This window comes from Sciurus vulgaris (genome assembly GCF_902686455.1).
Source record: "Sciurus vulgaris genome assembly, chromosome: 5".
In the NCBI taxonomy this organism is placed as follows: domain Eukaryota; kingdom Metazoa; phylum Chordata; class Mammalia; order Rodentia; family Sciuridae; genus Sciurus; species Sciurus vulgaris.
In genome coordinates this window covers 52026202-52046344 of record NC_136465.1, presented here as the reverse complement: position 1 = coordinate 52046344, position 20143 = coordinate 52026202, and the positions used below count along the sequence as shown (strand labels likewise).

Genomic DNA, 20143 nt, shown 5'->3' with positions numbered 1-20143 from the left:
AGAAATGGGCATTTGAATTGTCTTATTTCTTGAAAGAGAAAGATAATAAATTTCGGAACATATGTCAGAACTTATCTAATTATACCTCTGAACAGAACTAGTCAATATAATGAAAGCAAAAGAGTGATATTTCCTGAAGTTGATCCATGCTACGAGATTTTAATTTTTGAACCCAGGGACTCTTAACCACTGAGCAACATCTCCAGCCCTTTATATTTCTTATTTTGAGACAGGGTCTTGCTAAGTTGCTGAGGCTGGCTTTGAACTTAACAATCTTCCTGCCTTAGCCTCCTGAGTTGCTGGGATTACAGCTGTGTACCACTGTGCCTGACTTGTGATTTCTGTTTTTTAAATGTATATTCTTGTGACTTTCAACACAGGTTATAATTACACAGTGGAAAATTCATTAGATGTTTAGTGTTGGGCCAACCTGTGGGATATGTAAATCTTCAGCCTTCAGAGACTGTAGACCACATCTTGAAAATCACTGATTTGGGCACAGTAATTTAGAACTGATGATGAAAGTAACGTGTATTTGTAAACTCAAGATTAAACATTTAAAATAGTAGGTGTTGAGAGTGTACCTCAATCTTAAAGCACTTGCCTAGCATATATGAGGTCCTAGATTCAATCCCTGGCATGGCAAAAAAGAAAAAAAAATTTTTTTTTTCAGAGAATAGATTTTACTTCCTAGAGGTATGTGCTGGGCATTTAAAGGTTTCAGCGTGCCCTGTAGTTCCTTCCTGTGAAGATTCATAGAGTTGGCTATATGCTAGAATAAGAGGAAAGCTAGAAAGGACTATACATTCCTGCAGGGGCTTAGGGTAGTTCTGTAAGAACATCTAATCTATAAGAGTGTCTGTCACCTTTGGTTTCTGCTCTGAGTTGATTTTAACAGACAGAAAGAACTGAAATATTACTTTTATTAGTGGTAACATTAGGTACAAACTGGATTTGGCCAAGCCAGTGTTAAGCCTTGGAAAAAATATGTATTTTGTAACCATATATATATGTCTAAAATACACCCATATTTATGGGTGATTTTTTTTTGTTATTATTTTATAAAGCAGTGTCTTAATCCTCCATAAATCAAACTGACATATACTGGGTGACCTGTAAAGAAAAGAAATTTATTTCTCATAGTTCTGGAGGCTCTGAAGCCCAAGAGCAGGACACTGGCGGATTCAATTATGAGTGAGGGCCTGTTGCCTGTTTCCCAGACATTAGTCTTGCTGTGTACTCAGGTGGTAGAAAGGCATGAGGGAGCTCTCTGGGCTCTCTTTTCAAGGCACTAACCCCATTCACGAGAACTCCACCTTTATAATCTTAATACCTTCCAAAGACCTCTCCTCCAAATACATCATATTGGGGATTTGGTTTTAAACATAAGATTTTGGGGGAGGGAATAGAAAGGTTTAATCTTATGGCAGAGATTTTACTTTTACCTTTCTTTTTTAACCTCTTCACTTTTTTTCTATATTGGGATGATACACACAATTTTAGAACTAGAAAACAGTTTAGAGATTATGTGGTTTTTTTTCACCGTTAGGAGGTACAAGGAGGTCTTAAGAGGCAGAGGATGCCTCTATTTGGACCTTCTAGGCTCTTGTGACGTTACAGAAAAAAAATTTAAGGAGACCTCAGGTTTCAGTAAAAGGGAATTTAATATTAGAAAGTGAAAGGCAGAGATATACATTCTAGAGAATTAGGGCTGCCTTAAGAGCCAGATGCACCTTTTGGGTCTTAGGCTCTTCTTTTAAAGGAGAGGTGTGGGCCTCGGAAAGTATGTGGGAACAACATCAGCCTGGTGAACCCAGTTCTTTGATCATGGATTGTAAAACGTTTATGTGATCTGGTCTCCAGGATGCTCAGGTTGACTTTGTCTCCTCTAATAATGTTCAGAATGTACCTGTATTATAGGTTCTTAAAATATATCTCCCTTTGTTTTATCTCACTTGAAAATACATTGTGTAGTCTAACATAAGCATTAATCAAATCAGGTGATTTTCATAAATAAGTGAATTTACAGTAACTTTAACATTTGTAGAGTTCTCAGGAATTTGGGAGTGATATAGTTACAGTCTCCTTTTCCTTTCCTTTTGTCTCCTATCTTTATTTCTTTTGTCTCTCCTTCCTGATATTTACATTTTTATTTGGGGAAGCTTTTTGTTTTGTTTTTTGTTTTTTTTTTATTGGTATTGGGGAATTGAACCCAACAGGTGCTTTACCACTGAGCTACATCCCCAGCCCTTTTTGTGTTTTATTTTTGAGACTAAGTTGCTTAGGGTCTTGGTAAATTACTGGGCTAGTCTTGAATGTGATATCCTCCTAAGTTAATGGGATTACAGATGTGTGCCAACACACCCAGCAACATTTTTTAAAAGTAACTTATTTGGGGGCATTAAGGTGTGATTTAATTGGTTCTGGGGACCAAATCTGGGGCTTCATACATGCTAGGCAAGTGTTTTACCACTGAGCCACATTCCTATACCCCTAGGTAGGCATATTTTTCCTAAATACTCTCTAGGTATTTGTTCATCATCAGAAGGTGGATCTAGACTACCTCCTCTTGAATGTGGGCCTAAATAGTGATTTGTTTCCAACAAATAGTTGTGGTGAACTTGAGGTGTTGTATCTTGTGAGATTAGGTTTAGAAAAGGAGATATCTTCTCCCGGCTTCCTCTTGGAACCCAGCCACCAGATGTGACGAAGCTAAACCATCTATAGGTGTCTCAGATCACAGAGCCAGCATCTCATGCCCAGCATGGAGCCTTCCAAGAATTCCAGCCCTCATTCTTCCATCCACCCAGCTTATGCCAAACCTGTGTATGGTCTGTGGATTCTTGAGTAAAATAAATGATGCCATTAAATTTTGGGAATAGTATGTTACATAGCTTGTTGCTAGAGGCTATATATTTTGCTGGTTATCTATTACAATCAGATAAATAATACATTATTAGACAATTTTAAACATTCATCCATGTCCCACAGCTTACAACACCTTTATTTACTTATTTATTATTTCTTTCAGTCTCTGATGGCAATACACATTCATATTTTGACTGTGTTGATAGTGTGGACATATAATTTTGTGGGTATTTTCTTTTGTCATTTATCAGCCATTTCACATTTTATTATATAATATTCATAAAGATTGTTAAAACAATATACAATAATTCTTGCAGTGTATGTACCTGTGGTTTTGACAGACCTAAGCAGCTCTGGCTTAACAGCTAGTTTCCATATTTCATTCTCTATAAAGAAACCCAGAGAAGATATTTGTATACCTGCCAACTGAGGGAGATAGAGAAGGATATAGGTGAAGGGGTCAGTGTCTTGTCTGTCCCCTCTCTTGTGCTGAGTCATTGAAGACCATCTTGTGCAGAGAGCAGCAGGTTGTTTAAAGTGTTTAGTCCTTGCCTTGGTGTTTTTGTTTCCTCTTTTGTCCTCTACACAATTGTGATAGTAGTTTTTGGAGCAAAATTCCTAGGAGAGGACTTTCACTGAGTTGAGAATGGCTTAGGAAAAGAAAGAGAAGAATGCCTGGATAAAAAGGAGAAAGACAAAAATAAATGACCTGAGTTTTGCCTAAGATGAAAGGAATTGATCAGGTCCAGTTAGAGAAGATGAAACCGTTGAAATCTGATCAATGTTCAGCTCCAAAGTTGAATATGTTGGTAGAGTGTCACAGAAACCAGTGATGGTGGTGAAGTTGAAGACAAGACTGCATTGATAGTGGGATTGTGGTAAATGGGCATTCATTTTGGGGTCAGACAACCCTTACCTTGAGTAGTTGGTCTTTGTCTGCCAGCTCTAAAACTTGACCTTGTGAGTTTCTTAGCGCCTAGCCATTGTTGAGGCTGGCTTTGAACTCATGATCCTCCTGTTTCAGCCTCTCCAGCTGCTGGGATTATAGGCTCAGCGTTCTTTCTTTCTTGTGTGGTATTAGGGATTGAACTCAGGAGCTGTACCACTGAGCTGCACTCCCAGCCCTTGTGTTTTTTTATTTTGAGACAGGGTCTCACTAAAGTGCTAATGTGTGTCTCTAATCTTTTTGGTCCTTCTGCCACAGCCTCTGGAGTAGCTGGGGTTACAGGCGCATGCCACTGTATTTGGCCTGAATATTTCTTTAGTCATTGGAAAGTCATTGAGTTTTTTGAGCAAGTGAACAAGATCAGACTCTGGCAGCATGTGTTTAGGTGAAGAAAAAAAGCAATTAAATAACTATTGCCTCAGTGTAATGAGAAAAAGGGAGTGAATTATGAAGTGGCATGAAACAAGAGGTAGATTTGTGAGAGACGGCTGTTTAAGCAGCAGCTTGCTAGGATTTGATAAGGGAACCTGAAAGCTTGGGTGGCTAGAGGGAGAGGATACCATCACCAAGATTGGGAGTAACACTGGAGGAGGCTCATTGTGGATCAGGAGCAAGTGTGCTGCCCCTGAATCTGCTTGCTGCATTAAGAGGGCTACCTGGACTTTTTCATTGCAAACATGAAGTTTGCACTTGTATAATATTAAGAATAAAGTTGTATACTTGACAGTAGCTACCAAGACATTACAGTTGAAGGAAGGAAGAGATCTGTTAAAGGTGCAGCTTTGCATGGGAAAAAGAAGGGGAGAGATGATCAAAGCATCACTTTTGTAAGGACCAGGTTCTTCAGTTTTATCTAGTTCATGGGGAAATGCAATGGAGGCTGACAGAAAATGAGGGAAAGGTTTCTGCTGAGATTAGTTTTGCCAAGACTGTAGCTCTTAACTGATGCAGTTAGTTCCTAAATTACAGTGTTCAACAGAATAAATAACTAGCAAAAGTGCTGCATGAAGAGCCATCTATATTTTACCTGCCTAGATCTTCATTCAATTTAATGTTACCTAAGACCGCAGTATTGTTAATGTCCTTAAATTGTCTTGGGCTGAAAGAGAAATATGTAATTAAGTATTGAATAGCCTGGCATCTCAGTTCAGAGGAAGGGAGATTCTTATGGTGAAATGAACTCTGAAGCTAGGTTGGTTAGTTATTTATTTACTTAGCAAAACTGGGGATTGAACCCTCTACCACTGAGCTACCTCCCCAGCCCCCAAAACTGTGTACTGCTCAAAGTGACAGTTCAGAGAATCCAATAGCGTAGTTACTAGACATAGCTATTGTGCATTGTCCTGTGGTATAATAGTATAAAATGTATCTGGTCTTTGTGCTCAGTTCCTGTCACAGAGCTCCTAAAACCCTAGGAATTTGCTGAGTGATAGTAGTGTCTTTTATTATTCACAGTGAATTCCCCCCCCACTTTATTTTTTCAGTACTGGGGATTGAACCCAGGGTGCTTGACCAATGAACTACATCCCTAACCCTTTTTATTTTGAGACAGGGTTTCACTGAGTTGCCCAGGTTGGCCTCCAATTTGTGATCCTCCTGCCTCAGCCTCTTGAGTAGCTGGGATTACAGGCCATTGCCACTGTGCTTGGCGCACATTTCACTTCTTTGATCACACCTGGTTTATGCTAATGGTGACATAGGGTGGGGCCCCTAAAAATCCTCTGGGTGGGACTAGTTACCCAAAAGACTGAGTGATTAGAGTGTTGGGAATGCAAGTCCCACCCACTGACCTCTGAGCTTTTAGAGTTAAGAAATAGAATCTCAGACACCCTTCCAATTAAAGCAAAAACCCACAGCCATCTTGAATTTTGCATGTTGAAGCAGTTCTCAGACCTAAATTTTTATCCTCCTGAGGCCTGATGTGATATCTCACCTACCTATTGCCATCTAATGTATCACTATTGTCAGTACAGAGTCAAGCATTTCTATACTGAATATTGTTATACCAATACAGAGTCTTGACCCGAATGTAAAATTTATATTTTGGTTGAGTGACCTGTTGTCTCTGTCCCAGGCTTGTTGTAAACTGTCTTGCACCCCCCCCCCCGCCCTTTTTAAAAAAAAAAAAACAAAAAAACCTCTTTCCTAGTTCCAGGAATACAGGTAGAATTTACCTTCCATTTTAGGAATTATTTTAATTTTTTTTTTTTCAAGAAGAGATCATCCATATAAGCATAGAGCCAAAGATATTAGCTGCCAAATATCTGAAATATAGAAAATGGGTTGAGTTTTCTTGCCTTCAACCTTTTTTGGGTGAATGACTCTGATAACCACTTATTTTTTCTGGATAGAGGCATTTGAAGAAATTTCCTTCTGGGGTCAGTTCACTGATTATACTCATTTCCTGCTTTCGGCATTGCTAGATTATGCAGAACAGTCTAGCTGATACTTGAGGCTCTACCAGCAGAATCTATATCAGATACCTTGGGCCAGGTGTATTTTGCTCTTGCATGGCATGATAGGGTTCTCTCCCACCTTGTGTAACTGTGGACACAGAAGTTTGAAGACATCTTTATAATCTCTTCTATTTCTTGATTCAATGTGGAAATACCTTTCTGTTCAATGATAACATATTCCAATAGGGAATGAGTGAGCTAGCTCATGTTTTTGCCTTTCATCATGTGACAATGGAAGGACTCAGCCTTAGCCTCTGACTTTTTTACTTCAGTTAAAAGTATTTTAATGAAGGTAGAGAGCGCTGGGGAAAGCCACTTTCTCAGTGTCTTCTAGAATTCATTGATTTCCGTAATAAAGAGACAGAGTTCTTTGTATTTCATGTTCTGTTATGTACATGATGTTGCTTGATCCCAAGTGACTCCACAAAGTAGGAAGTCACTATAGTGTTGATCTTCTTTTGCAGATAAACAGACCAAGATTCTGAGAGAGAGAATGATCTTGAGGAAGATAGCTAGTGAGGGCTAAACATTGAACATTGAACCTGGATGATTTATTTAGCAGTGCTGGGGATTGAACCCAGGGCCTCACATATCCTAGGCAAGCACTGTATCACTGAGCCATACTCTTAGCCTGTACCTGAATTTTTTAAATCTCCAAATAATTTTTGTTTTTTCCTTTTAATTCTGTGAAGCAGTCTCGCTTTCTGTGTTGTTGTGGTTGTTGAGGGTTTCTTCTGCAAAAAGTTTACTTTTTCTACTGACAGTCCAGACATACACATTATGTAAGTCCTTTATATCCTTGAAAATTAGAATTGTTGCTTTCCGGAATAATTTGAAAAGATGTATGATTTTGCTTGTTGGGTACAGTCAGCTGGCAAGTTCCTTAAGGTACACAGAGATAAAGCGGTTGAGGTAGTACAAAACAAAGCCTGAGTGACTTGCCCAGGCTTCTTGAGTTTCCAGCTCTTTCCTGTCAGTAACTTAGTGGGGTACTGGCTTTCAAGGCGGGTCCTGTTCTGGGAGAGATGTGAATCCCCTTTTAGAATGTGTACTACTTGGCTACAGTCTAATTCCAGGTGACGGCGATTGAGGTTTTCACGGAACTGAAAGGTAGTACTCACTGATCGAGAAAGGATCTCATTCTTGCTCTCCTATTTTGCCATCACCTCCCTTCCCCCCAACAGTGGGCTACCTTGAGAATGGAGAGAGGAGCCAAGGAGAAGAACCATCAACTTTACAAGCCCTATACCAATGGTAAGATTGGGTCTTGATTCTTAGCCTAAAAGGGCTCTTTGAAATATGTTCCTAGGTGCTTTTTAATTTAGTCTGTTTTCTGTTCCTATAGAGAGTGGGTAGTTCTTAAAGAAAAAAGGTTTATTTGGCTTTTGATTCTGGTGGATAGAAAAATCCAGATAGCATAGCATGGCATTTGTAAGGACCCCCTGGCTGCTTCACAATGTGGCAGATGGCATCACATGGTAAGAGAAGCATGTGTGAGGGAAGGAAGGAGGGAGGAATTGGTCACAGGATGAGACAGTACCGAAGGGAATGGGGAGAGTCTGGCCTGGCTTTTTAAAAACAGCCACATCTTGCAGGAACTAATCCACTTCTGCATATCTAACCCACTGTTACCAGTGTTTATTCTCTGACTGGGACTTGACCCCATCACCTTCCACGAAGCCTCACCTCTTAAAAAATGCATAGCTCTAAATACTGTTATGAATCTTTGGGGGGACCCACTTAAACCATCTCCAAACCACAGCACACAGGTACCCTTCATTCTATAAAGTGTAGAATTTGTCCCCTATTTCTAATGTGTTCCTTCCTAGCATGCTGCTTCTCTTTTGCAGGAATCATTGCTAAAGATCCTACTTCACTAGAAGAAGAGATCAAGGAGATTCGCCGAAGTGGTAGTAGTAAGGCTCTGGATAATACTCCAGAGTTTGAGCTCTCTGATATTTTCTACTTTTGCCGGAAAGGAATGGAGACCATTATGGATGATGAGGTGACAAAGAGATTCTCAGCAGAGGAATTGGAATCCTGGAACCTACTGAGCAGAACCAATTATAATTTCCAATATATCAGCCTTCGGCTTACTGTCTTGTGGGGGTTAGGAGTGCTGATTCGTTATTGCTTCCTTCTACCACTCAGGTGAGGGCAGGATCTGGTGAGGATAAAAGACTTGACTTTCTCTCCCTAAGCCCCAGTGCGTGATCTTCCTACCTCTCTGCTTTGTTTTCTCATTTTAGAAAGAATAGTGTGGTTCTTTTACTGACCAGTTCATATGACTCTTGGAAGGGTACCCTAGTGATTATCCTTTAAAGGCCCTTGGATTCTCTGCATATCAGACGGAAATAGTAGGGTTTCATGAAGACAGATTGCTTGTCTGGATGGACTGAACACAGGGAGAGGGAACATCATGTGCTTTCTGCCACTGCTCCCTAGGCATGGCTTTTTCTTCCTGAAGCTTGCCTCTTCAACACAGAGGCACTAGCGATTTCTGTGCCATGTGTTCTGAGGATGTCTTGCCAGAAGCTAGTCCTTTAGGCTTTGCCTCCTGTTGCTTCAGAGAGGCTTTGCTTCAGCCAGGGTATAAAGCCAGAGGGCAGGGCAAGACAGCAGGACAGTAATTGCCTGAGGGCAGAACAGCTTTCTTTAGGGTTTCCTGTCACTCTAACTGCCTGATGCCTGAGGTGCTAGTCAGCTAAGAACCAGATTCACAGTTGGCATCACAGTGATCTCTGGTTCTGATAGTCTACTTGGATTTTGGGGTAGAATTCTTGCCTGGTCTTGGGTGATCAGATCTTGGGGGTGGTTTTGGGAATTCCTGCTTTCATTTTCACACATTCACTTGGTTTGCTGTATTTTAATTTGTTTTCTTCTTACAGGATAGCTCTTGCATTCACAGGGATTAGCCTCCTGGTTGTGGGCACAACTGTGGTGGGATACCTGCCAAATGGGAGGTGAGTAGAGCACAAGTGCTTAGTTGTGGGGTACTTAGTTCTGAGAAAGGTAGCTGATACTGCAGGCTAGGCCACTCCTTCAGATACAGACCCAATCCATAAGGTCTTAGTTGATTAAAGTCACCCCTTGATAACAATAAAGGCTTTTGTTTAGTGATTGATATTGACCCGTGACTGTTCTTTTTGCCCTCCAGCTTTCACTCTTCCCATTTTAAAGACAAAAAGGCAGAAAGCACAGAAATGTAGAACCCAGGGTCCAGGTGTTAACAATTTTTATAGCATATTAGTTTTGAGCATTGTGCTAGGTTGATAAATTGATAGAATAAGGAACAGGATAAGGTCTTAAAAAATGGTTAGGACTGTGAGTACATTTCATCTTTTTGTTTTTGTTTTTTAAGCTTTGGTTTTTCAGGGAAGTTTTGGTGCTAGCAGACTTTTGTTCTGCTGGGTCTGGTGAGGAGGTTGAACTCTGTACTTGACCTGCCTCTGGGAATGACTGGGGAGAAGGACTTTAGGAGATACCCTAGCCCGCCTGTGTTGGGAATTGTAGGGCTATGAATACTCAGCCATCAGCATAGGGGAATGTAAGCGAGTCTTGTTACTATTTCCTTGTTTTCCATCTGTGTGAACATAAAGATACTGATATCTCACAGGGTTAACCATACTTGCTAATATTTATAAGTATTTTGCAGACTGTTAAATGGTTGGAGTCAACTTGTCCCTTCTTCTTTCATGTAAAATAAAACCCCAAACTTTGTCCTGTTGTTGCAGGTTTAAGGAGTTCTTGAGTAAACACGTTCACTTAATGTGTTATCGGATCTGTGTGCGAGCCCTGACAGCCATCATTACCTATCATGACAGGTGAGACAACTTTGTATTGATGCAAAGGGAAATAGTGGTAGGCAAAACTGTGACCCACCTGCACTCAGCCAATTGGAGAGAGACTTCTGAGATTTGAAGTTTGTGAGGTGAAAGATACACTCTAAATTAATCATTTCACGCTAATTCTTATTGCTTTGCATACTTTTTACCCCTAGGAAAAACAGACCAAGAAATGGAGGCATCTGTGTGGCTAATCACACATCTCCTATCGATGTGATCATTTTGGCCAGTGACGGCTACTATGCCATGGTAAGTTTTTTCCTCCTGTGTTCTTGAGGCAGGACTCCTTAATTCAAATGGGTCAGAGTTGGTTGACTTCTGGACCTTTCACAGAGCACTTTCTTAAGAGTATAAACGTGAGCATGCTGCTACCCATGGACCCTCACCTAGGTTGTCACCTTGGGGAACTCTTTGAGACTAGGGACTTGGGAAGAGGAGATATACTGAAGTGATGAGATTGTGGCTAAAGTTGGTACCTTGACTTTTTTTGGCAAACTGTGGAAGGAAGGGTGCAGGATGAGGAGGGGGATTTGAGAGGACTGGTTTTAAGAGCATTTGAAAATGACCAGGGGACATTTTATTCATTCATGCATTTACAATACTGAGGATCAAACCCAGGGCTCCACATGTGCTAGAGTGGCTCTACCACTGAGGTGTGTCCCCAGCCCCTTTTTTATTTTTTACACAGGGTCTCAAAGTTGCCCAAGCTGGCCTTGACCTTGCAATCATCCTGCCTCAGCCTCTGAAGTAGCTGGGATTATAGATGTGTGCTGCCTCACCTGGGAGGGATACAAGGGGTTACTCAACTTCACTATTTTGTTTTAGGGTTTTAAGTTATGTCTTTAGTTGTCTATCTCTGGTTAAAAGGAGACATTTAGGACTTAGAATGGTTTTTTTCATAGAAACCTGCAGTTGGTAACATTTGTGGGTGAAGGTTGGAGTACTCATTTTGGGGACCTATGGCTTCCTCCCCAGAGTGGGGTATTGTGAGAGGGTGGCTTCCTAATTATTCTTTTGTCTGAGATTAGGTGGGTCAAGTGCACGGGGGACTCATGGGTGTGATTCAGAGAGCCATGGTGAAGGCCTGCCCCCACGTCTGGTTCGAGCGTTCTGAAGTGAAAGATCGCCACCTGGTGGCTAAGAGGTAAATGGACAAAATGATATGGTTTTGTTTGCCCAGTTGCAACATAAACAGAAAACATTTTAGGGGTAGTTATCCATCCACTGTAGAGTTATAATGTCTTCTACACAGAGCCTGTACTTTTTTCATCAATTTTTTTTTTATAAAACAGAATGTTAAAGTACAAACTGTGATGGATATACATCTGTCATCATAGCATCTTGGAAGACTGAGGCAGGAGATTCACAAGTTAGAGGCCAGCCTCAGCAACTTAGTGAGACTCTGACATTAAAAAAAAAAAAAAAAAAAAAAGGATTATAGATGTAGTTCATTGGTAGAGCATCCCTGAGTTCAGTCTCCAGTACCATAAAAAAATTAATTGGGCTGGGGTTGTGGCTCAGTGGTAGAGCACTCGCCTAGTATGTGTGAAGCAGTGGGTTCAATTCTCAGCATCACATATAAATAAAATAAAGGTCCACTGACAAAAAATATTGTTTAAAAAATTAAATATATGAACGTTTGTTGCTATTAGAAATCTCCAAATGGATTCATAATCACAAATAAAAAATTGCTCTTAAAAAAAAGAAAAGAAACACAATCACAAACTGCTGCTCTGTTCTCCCTTCTGGTGCTTGCAATGAAAAGAGTGTTGCAGTAGACAGAAAGCCATTAAGACTCAGTTGAGACTATCTTCCATGGGGGTGTGTGAACCTCCCACTAAATTCCCTTTGCTTAGGGACAGAGTATTGAGGTGGGGGACTGTTTTCTACAGTTGTAACAGAGTACCTGAGATTGGGTAATTTATGAAGAAAAGCTTGTTTTGGTTTACAACTCTTCATGGCTGGGATGTCCAAGGTAGGGTGACCACATCTGGCAAGGCCTTCATGCTTTACTATAGCATAACAGAAAAGCAGAAGTGGGAATAGGCGGTTGCAGATGAGACAAAATACAAGAGGTTCTCTTGCTTTATAATACCCTACTCTTAAAGTAACTCATGAAAACTTAAAGTCCCATGAAAACTGTTAGTCTGTCCTAACAACCTAATTACCTCTTAAAGGTTCCACCTCTCAACACTGTCAAAAGGCAATCAAATTTCACCATAGATTTCTTTGTGTATGGAGGCAGGTTCCAAGGATTGAGCCCAGGGGAACTTAGCCACTGAGCCACATACCCAGCCCTTTTTAAATTATTATTTTTTTTAAATTGCTTAGAGCCTCACTAAATTGCTGAGACTGGCTTTGAACTTGTGATCCTCCTGCCTCAGCCTCCCAGGTTACTGGGATTACAGTCATACGCCACTGCACCTAGCTCATGATAAGTTCTGAAGGGATAAGCCATAACAAGGTCCAACCCAGCACAGCTGTTGCAGAGTCAGGCAGCAAAGACTAAGTGTGCTGTGTGTGAGGCCCTGTGACAGCTGCCTCATGCAGATAGTATCAAATCTAAGCAGCATCCTTTGTGTATAGACTTTAATACTGAATTGAATGATTACATGAATTAAATAGTAGTCCTCTGCCCTTACAAATTTTCTTCATGAATTTTAGATTTTGGGTTTATAAAGAACAGGGGTTTGTTAACATGCCTAAACTATTGTGACATATATTAATGCACTCTGATGATGATTGATCTGAGGTTATCTGCTACTTAGTCTTATTTTTTCTTCTAAAGACTGACTGAGCATGTGCAAGATAAAAGCAAGCTACCTATCCTCATCTTCCCAGAAGGTAAGAAGGAGTTGGTCCCCACAGAGTTGCAGTGTTGAAGGCTGTGTAGGATGGCAGCTGTGTAGTCACCTTTAGATTGGTTGTGGGATTAAAAACTCAGGGAAATTCAGAATTTGAACTAAGAGATTCACAGTGTGAATTTCCTCAGTGCAGGAATATTTTCTGTGGTACTGCTGACAGTGGGCCTTTCAGCTTCTTGTGGAGTCCACCAAATGTCTCTGGCCTTCATCTAAGCTGGTGTGTGTTAATCAGGGAAAGTGGCCTGTAAAAAGAGAAGAGGAGGAAGTACAGCATTTTGCCCAACTCTTGGAATTGTTCATTTTTTAAGTTAAGGTTATGACAGGTTTTTCCTATTTGAGGAGCCAATAGAAGAATTTTGATTGTTACATTTAGTGTTGAAGAACCGCCTAATATTTCAGGTAAAGGCCCAGGGGGAAAAATGTTTTATATTCTCTCCTGCATTTTAGGAACCTGCATCAATAATACGTCAGTGATGATGTTCAAAAAGGGAAGCTTTGAAATTGGAGCCACAGTTTACCCTGTTGCTATCAAGGTACAAGAACTCTGAAGATGCTTGCTGTCTTTATCACAGCCACCAAGGCCAGATATAACAAGAAGTTGGAGGCTGGAGTTGGTGCACCTGTCAGTGGGATGTTCCTCTCCAGTACAGCATCACTGGGCTACCCTGGGTCCAGTGCTAGTAGGAGAGTGCTAGCAGGTTGCAGTCCTATCATAAAGCACTAGGGAGTGTTCAGAGGAGATTCCCATCCACCACCAGATTTTGAAATGAATCACTCTTTGGTTAGAATGAGGACCACAGCTATAGCCACATTTCCCACAAAATGCCATTTAAACAGCCATTTGCATCTATTAGAATCATTGACAAATAAAAAAGTATCTGACATGCCTACTTCTTGGTGGCAAGTACAGTGCCTACATGGTTGAGACCTCATGAGACTTGATGTGTGACCATGTGCTAGTGAATACTGGTGCTTTAATCAGCATTAAGCTTCCTGCCCAAGTGGATAGTTTGCTTTGTTAGAATTTTAAGTACAGAAGCATATTATAAGCTTTTGAGTTGTTTGGGTGTGGGCCACCAGAAAGATATGAAAAAGTTGATAGCCGTATAAGAAAATCCCTTTACTTCAGAGATGTACACTAAATATATTTATGAGTGAACGGCATGCTGTTAGAGATAGGCCTTATATGAGGCTAGAAGAAGCAAGCATGGTGATATGTTGGTAATTTTTGAATCTGAGAAATGGGTACATTAGTGTATTCTCTGTTTGGGATATGTTTTGAAACTTTATTAATACAGTGTATGTGCCTATGGTGAGACAGAAAGCTAACCAAGGAGGGAAGAAAGACATTTGTTTGATGATGGTTGTTAGGAGAAACTTTCCTCACGAGGCAGAGGCTGAGGGCAGTCTGGGGAGACTAGCGGGGCTAGAGTTCAGAACTCCCTGGGTGTAGAGTTGCTTCTAAGTGTTTGTGTGGGGGTTAGAGTCCAGGAGCACTCTCTAACCCTGATTCTGCCTCATTGAGCCCATTCACAAACATTCCTGTTGATACCACATGTTCAGAACTGCCTACTTCTTAGCATGCAGCTTCCCATTGTCTTTCAGTATGACCCTCAGTTTGGTGATGCCTTCTGGAATAGTAGCAAGTATGGGATGGTGACATACCTGCTGAGAATGATGACCAGCTGGGCTATTGTCTGCAGTGTTTGGTACCTGCCTCCCATGACCAGAGAGGTAGGTGCCTCCAGCTGTTAGAGGCCTTCATTTAGCTACATGTTACCATGAACCATGGCTGAATGGCCTTCATTTCTTATTACAGAAAGATGAAGATGCCGTCCAGTTTGCCAATAGGGTGAAATCTGCCATTGCCAGGCAGGGAGGACTGGTGGACCTGCTGTGGTGAGTGCAGAGTGATGTTGTGGAGTCTAGGAGAACTTGTGTTTCTGAAGCAAGTGCTGAGTCATCAGCTCCCTTTACAAAGACTCCTCCCCTTCCTGGTACAGAGAATGAAACCCACCATCCCTGGAGAAGGAGCAATATGACTTCCCTAGTCCTGACTCAGAAGTGCCCTGTGCCTTGATCTCTGGGAACGTGGAATCCAGGATGCCTCGACTTGAAATAGTGGATTTCATGTCCCTTCCTGGGGTTATACCAGTATGTCAGGGTGCCCAGACAGGTCTCATCTTTAGGTAGGGATGACCTGAGGCTTATTTGAAACCTCAGAAGTACAGAGCTTCCTCGGATTTCAGTGTATTTGACAGAATTGGACCATCCTTAGAAAGGCAAAAGTTTGATTTATTGCATTTAGTTTGTTACCTATTAGAGCAGGAGTTAACATCTTTTTCTGTAACAAATCAGTAAATATTTTAGGCCTTGTGATATCTGTCACATCTGCTTGCTTCTGCCATTAAAGTGCAAAAGCAGCCAGGGTTAGAACATGAATAAATGAATATGACTGTGTCCCAATAAAATTTTATTTACAAGAACAGATGTCAGTCTCGATTTGGCCCATGAGCCATATTTTATCACCTCTTATCCTAGAGTCTGAGATAATTATGCTACATACAACCAGAGGTTGATCTGGATGAATGCTGGTTCAGAACACATTCTGAGGGCCACAGAGGGCATTTGGCTAGAGAGCATTATGAAAATGTAAAGTGTAGACAATCAAATTTTAATCTGAACTGTGTATTCTCATGTAATAACATAGCCCTGGGATTATGGCCTTTTAAAAAATGCGAATGTTTACTGAGCACTTAGTTCACCAAATACTGTGCTTCTGATACTCTGTGGTGATCTTGTTTCACCTTCTTGAAAACCCCATGGACATAAAAAAAAAAAAAAAATCATTATTCTTACATTACAGTTGAGAAACTGAAACTCAAAGAAGTTAAGTCACTTTTTTCTCAAGTCACAAAATAAGCACTAGAGATGAACAGTTTTACAGATGTATTGAGTTTCAATATTTCTTGAAGTTTAGCTCTCCTCCCATAATGCCAGAATACCCCTTCGCCTCTTTAAGTTGACGATGAATGTCAGAGTAGAAAGAACGCTTGGTAGGTGTGAGCAGTTACACAGTGCCTTCAGAAGAATCATGAATGCTGACCTTTGGGCAAGAGAGAGAGTTGTCTGGGCTGGTTTCTGTTGTCATCCTCATGAGAAAACTATATAGTACCCTTGTTTCTGACCAGTCTTTCCTGGTCTTTGAGCAGCACACTGAATCTATCATGACGCAGGTGGGCCACAGAGCCTCCTTCTCTGCTGTTACATGGGTCTTTGTTTCATCAGGGATGGTGGACTGAAGAGAGAGAAGGTGAAGGACACGTTCAAAGAGGAGCAGCAGAAACTATATAGCAAGATGATTGTTGGGAACCACGAGGACAGGAGCCGTTCCTGAGTCTGTGGCTCACACTGGCTGGAGCCACCATGCCTGAATCCTGACACGTGAGCCAGCCAGAGTTGTTGCTGCCACTGCTGCACCACCACCGCTGCCCCCACTGCTGCATCCTTCCAGACTCTGGGGCCCTTAGGCCACTCTGGATCTCAGGACTCCAGCCGCTTCAGAGCCGTGTGGGGATCCCTGGGCTCTGGGGCAGTATGGCCTGCCTGCCCTTTGCTGTCTGAAGTGAATGCTGCTGGGTGTTGCTACCCAGGACAAGATGCCTTCTTGTTCTTTTACAAATAAGTCCGTTGGAGGAATGCCATTAAAGTCAGCTCTCCACTTATGTGTGTTGTGCAGGGCTGAGCAGTTGGGAAGATCGGCCACGTTCCCTGTTAGGACTTTGGGTGTTAGTCTGTAATTGTTGCCCACATGCCACGGACTGCTGGGGAAGGTCCACCGACTCTTGAGGAGAGGCACTGTCAATGCCTAAACATCACCCCCCCAGCCTTGGAGCTCTGTACACTTGAAAAGAAAATTGTTTGCATTCACCAAAACAAAGTTTTAAATTCTTGTGCTACTGCTATGGGAAGTCACCAGAGGGGGTGGAAAGAGACCAGGTGTGGACCACTGACTAGTCTGGTGAGAGCCAGGAGTTATTTTCTGTTCAAACTCCAGGCTGAACCTGAATTCCCTATGTAACTTGCTCTATGTTTAATGTGTGCCTCATTTCCTTATCCATAATGTGGATCAGGAGGGGAAGGGTGATAATACCTACCTCACAGGGTTGTTGTGGGGATTCAAGTGCTGAGTGAAGGACATGTAACATGCAGTGTTACAAGTACAGGTTCATGGGATGTGGCAGAACAAGGTCTGAGCTCAGTTGCTGCACAGGGCGTTGGACTTGTTTTTGTGAATAATAAAACTGAATGGTAAATGAATTGAGGGACTTTTCCCTTCACTCTCCCTCCCCTGCATGTAGCCCTGAGTAACGTGTTTTTTTGTCAACGTTATAATTCTCATACTTGACCGTAACCCTGGGACCTCCAAGACCCACTTGGTCTCTAGATGAGGATAGTTTTGTTCAGGAGGTAAACATCTCACCTTTGCACATCTCTGTTAATTTAGAATTTCTAGCATAGACACAGATTTCTCCACAGTTGGGTACCACAGTATTTGAGGTATGTTGAGGATGAGATTTTGGAGATTGGACAATGTTGGGGACAGTTTGGATGTGAGGACGATGGGAAGCATTAAGTAAATACAAGGAGGCAAGCGGGGAGCAGAGCGTCCTGGAAAGGGTTGGCAGGGGAGGTGGGATAGGCAGGAATATTGGTGCACCACGTGCTTCCATATACCTGATAAGGAAACTGCAGTTTTCCTGGGCCTACCAGGCCACTTTGCAGTCACTGTGAAGGCAGATCCAAAGCCAGACCTTTCTTGTTGGTTCTTGCTTCTGCAGTCCACCAGTTTTGAACTCTGAAGAGAATATTGCCTCAGCCCACCATTTATCCATCTGCTCATTCCTCTGCTACCCCCTCCTCCTTTGTGGCACAGTTATGGCACCTTCAGGATTCTGCCCCAACTGTGGTGTCATATTTCCAAGGTTGCCCACTGACCTGGGATTTGTGGATGTGCTGGGAGTGAGACCAGGCTCCTGAAGTATGAACCCACATCAGTCTCATGCCTGGGGACCAAGTCCCATTTGACTCTGTGTTGTCACTCATCCTTGCCACCTTCCTATCACCTCCCCACATGGCTTCCTGTTTCCTCCTACCTGCCCCTTTGCTAGCCAGTGGAAAACTTTTTTCTCTCAAATAAAAACCCTGTTAATGACTCTTAAGAAATAGCCTCTTATGAACTGTTTTATGTAATGTTGAAGAATAAAAAGTGACTTTCTGCTTTTACAGGAGGTGATGTTTGTAGTGTTTCAATGCTAAGTTGAAATGACCTTTAAAAATTGGTCTTGAAGGTCAAGATCCCTTTAAAGAAGTTCCTCTAAAATTTCATTCATGATCTGTTTTATGTTATCATTTGCATAGGTTTTTAAATATGTATTTTGTTTTTGTTTTCACCTATCTCACATTCTGCACACCTGTCATGACAACAGGAAACAGAAAGGGGGTGAATTATACCTGCAGAAATGAAGTCTCTGGGGCTGGGGATATAGCTCAGTTCATAGGGTGCTTTCCTGTCAAGCACAAGGCCATGGGCTCAATACCCAACACTGCAATAAAGAAAAAATAAAGTCTCTGACATTCTTATTTAATGCCCATTAAGGGCATTCAGACCCATCCTACTGCTTCATTCTTTTTAACTGGGGCTCCTGCTGACCCCAAGTTGTCATAAGTCAGAATATTTGGTTTTGGATTGCTGGGTTGGTCTCGTGTGCTAAAACATGACAACACCTAGAAATATAAGGGCTCTTGGGATCTCAGTCCCAAGGTGTGACTCAGTGTGAAGATGGACTTTGAATAAAACCAGGTCGCTTTAGTGGAGTGAGTATTGGCCAGCTTCAATCCTTTATTTCTCTTGAGTCTATGTCCTGATTTAGGGACTTAGGCTAGGACCTCTACGGCCCTCTTCATCTCCGGAATTTCCATCATTTTGAAGCCTATATTTCACACTTTGGCTTTGAGCTCTAAAGTCTTCTGGGTTCTAAAAAGTCAATTTTCAATCCATTTGCTCCCTCTAAAAAAATTTCAGGCTAACGAGACTAAATCATCAAAGGGTATCTCCTTGTGTAGAGTTGAGTTTCCCCACTGGTTTTTGGCAGTTGTTGAAGTTGGGCCCACACTTCTCTTGGGTTGGGTGATGGTGGATCTGAGACAGACTTTTTTCACTCAGCCATGAGACTTATCCAGCCAATTAGAGGAAGAACTTTCTAATAAGGCTAGTAAAATTCCCCTGACAGTGGAAACTCAATAGAAGGCTGTCAGCCAGGCCAGGCTCGGTAAGCTAAGCTTGATAGAGCAGTTTGAGATGACGTCCTCGTGACAGTAAAACCAACCTTGGAGCTTGATTACTTACTACATTAGACCTCATTCCCTGTTGCCACCCTCGAGGTGACAAAAAGGCTTGATAGTGTGAGGTGTGGTCATCAGGCCAGCAACAAGGGTCTTTGGGTACCATCATGTTTTAGACCATGGCAGAACCAGTGCTGGGCACTACCCCTGCTGTCCTGTGGAAATGTGTCTCTAACCCTACCATTTCCTTTCTGAAATTGACCAAAAACGCAATTGTCAGTGAGACAGTGCTTCCTGCTGCTCCCCTCTGTGAAAGGTGTCATTGTTGCAGGCTCCATCTACTTGCTGCGTGTCTTGGGTGGCCAGACTCTCTTTCTCCAGGTGTGCTCACCCTGTGTGGCCTGGGACACCCAGACTGGAAGGGCAGCTGCATGCACACTGACTCTTGGACAGGTTAAGAGACGACCATCCAGCCATCCATCTTCCATTGCACTCACACCCCTTCTCCCCCCAGTCAATATGTCTCTCTCCGATGGGAAAGTTAATAAATTTTGCTCTAGATTAAAAGTATTGATCATTTCATTTGTAAACGATAAATAAAAAGGGGGAACTTTTCATTGCACCAGGGGTAGCGTCTGGTGTATTTTGCTGGTGAAATTTCTCTAGCTGTTGGTGGGGTGGGCTTCTCATATGCATTCCGGCCGGCCAGCTGCATTGATTTCCTATTAGTCTCCCAGCACCACCCAGTAACACATCATTTCAGTACCTGCTATTAATGGTCTTTTGATAAATAATCACTTGTAAGTCAATAAATTTTTA

At 41.9% G+C, this 20143-nt stretch overlaps 1 protein-coding gene across 3 annotated transcripts in view; it reads left to right on the top strand.

Annotated features, from left to right (window-relative positions):
• The window catches only part of GPAT4 (glycerol-3-phosphate acyltransferase 4), a 37277-nt gene extending 19012 nt beyond the window's left edge, over positions 1–18265 (top strand). For all 3 annotated transcript variants that reach the window (XM_079141960.1, XM_079141961.1, XM_079141962.1), the window contains exons 3-13: positions 7455–7524; positions 8121–8421; positions 9159–9233; positions 10005–10094; positions 10271–10364; positions 11144–11259; positions 12904–12959; positions 13427–13512; positions 14585–14713; positions 14799–14878; positions 16268–18265. In XM_079141960.1, coding sequence (XP_078998086.1) covers positions 7455–7524; positions 8121–8421; positions 9159–9233; positions 10005–10094; positions 10271–10364; positions 11144–11259; positions 12904–12959; positions 13427–13512; positions 14585–14713; positions 14799–14878; positions 16268–16376 — 1206 coding nt within the window. In that variant the 3' untranslated portion in view covers positions 16377–18265. The remainder of the gene's footprint in view (positions 1–7454; positions 7525–8120; positions 8422–9158; positions 9234–10004; positions 10095–10270; positions 10365–11143; positions 11260–12903; positions 12960–13426; positions 13513–14584; positions 14714–14798; positions 14879–16267) is intronic.
• The last annotated feature ends 1878 nt before the right edge of the window (positions 18266–20143 follow it).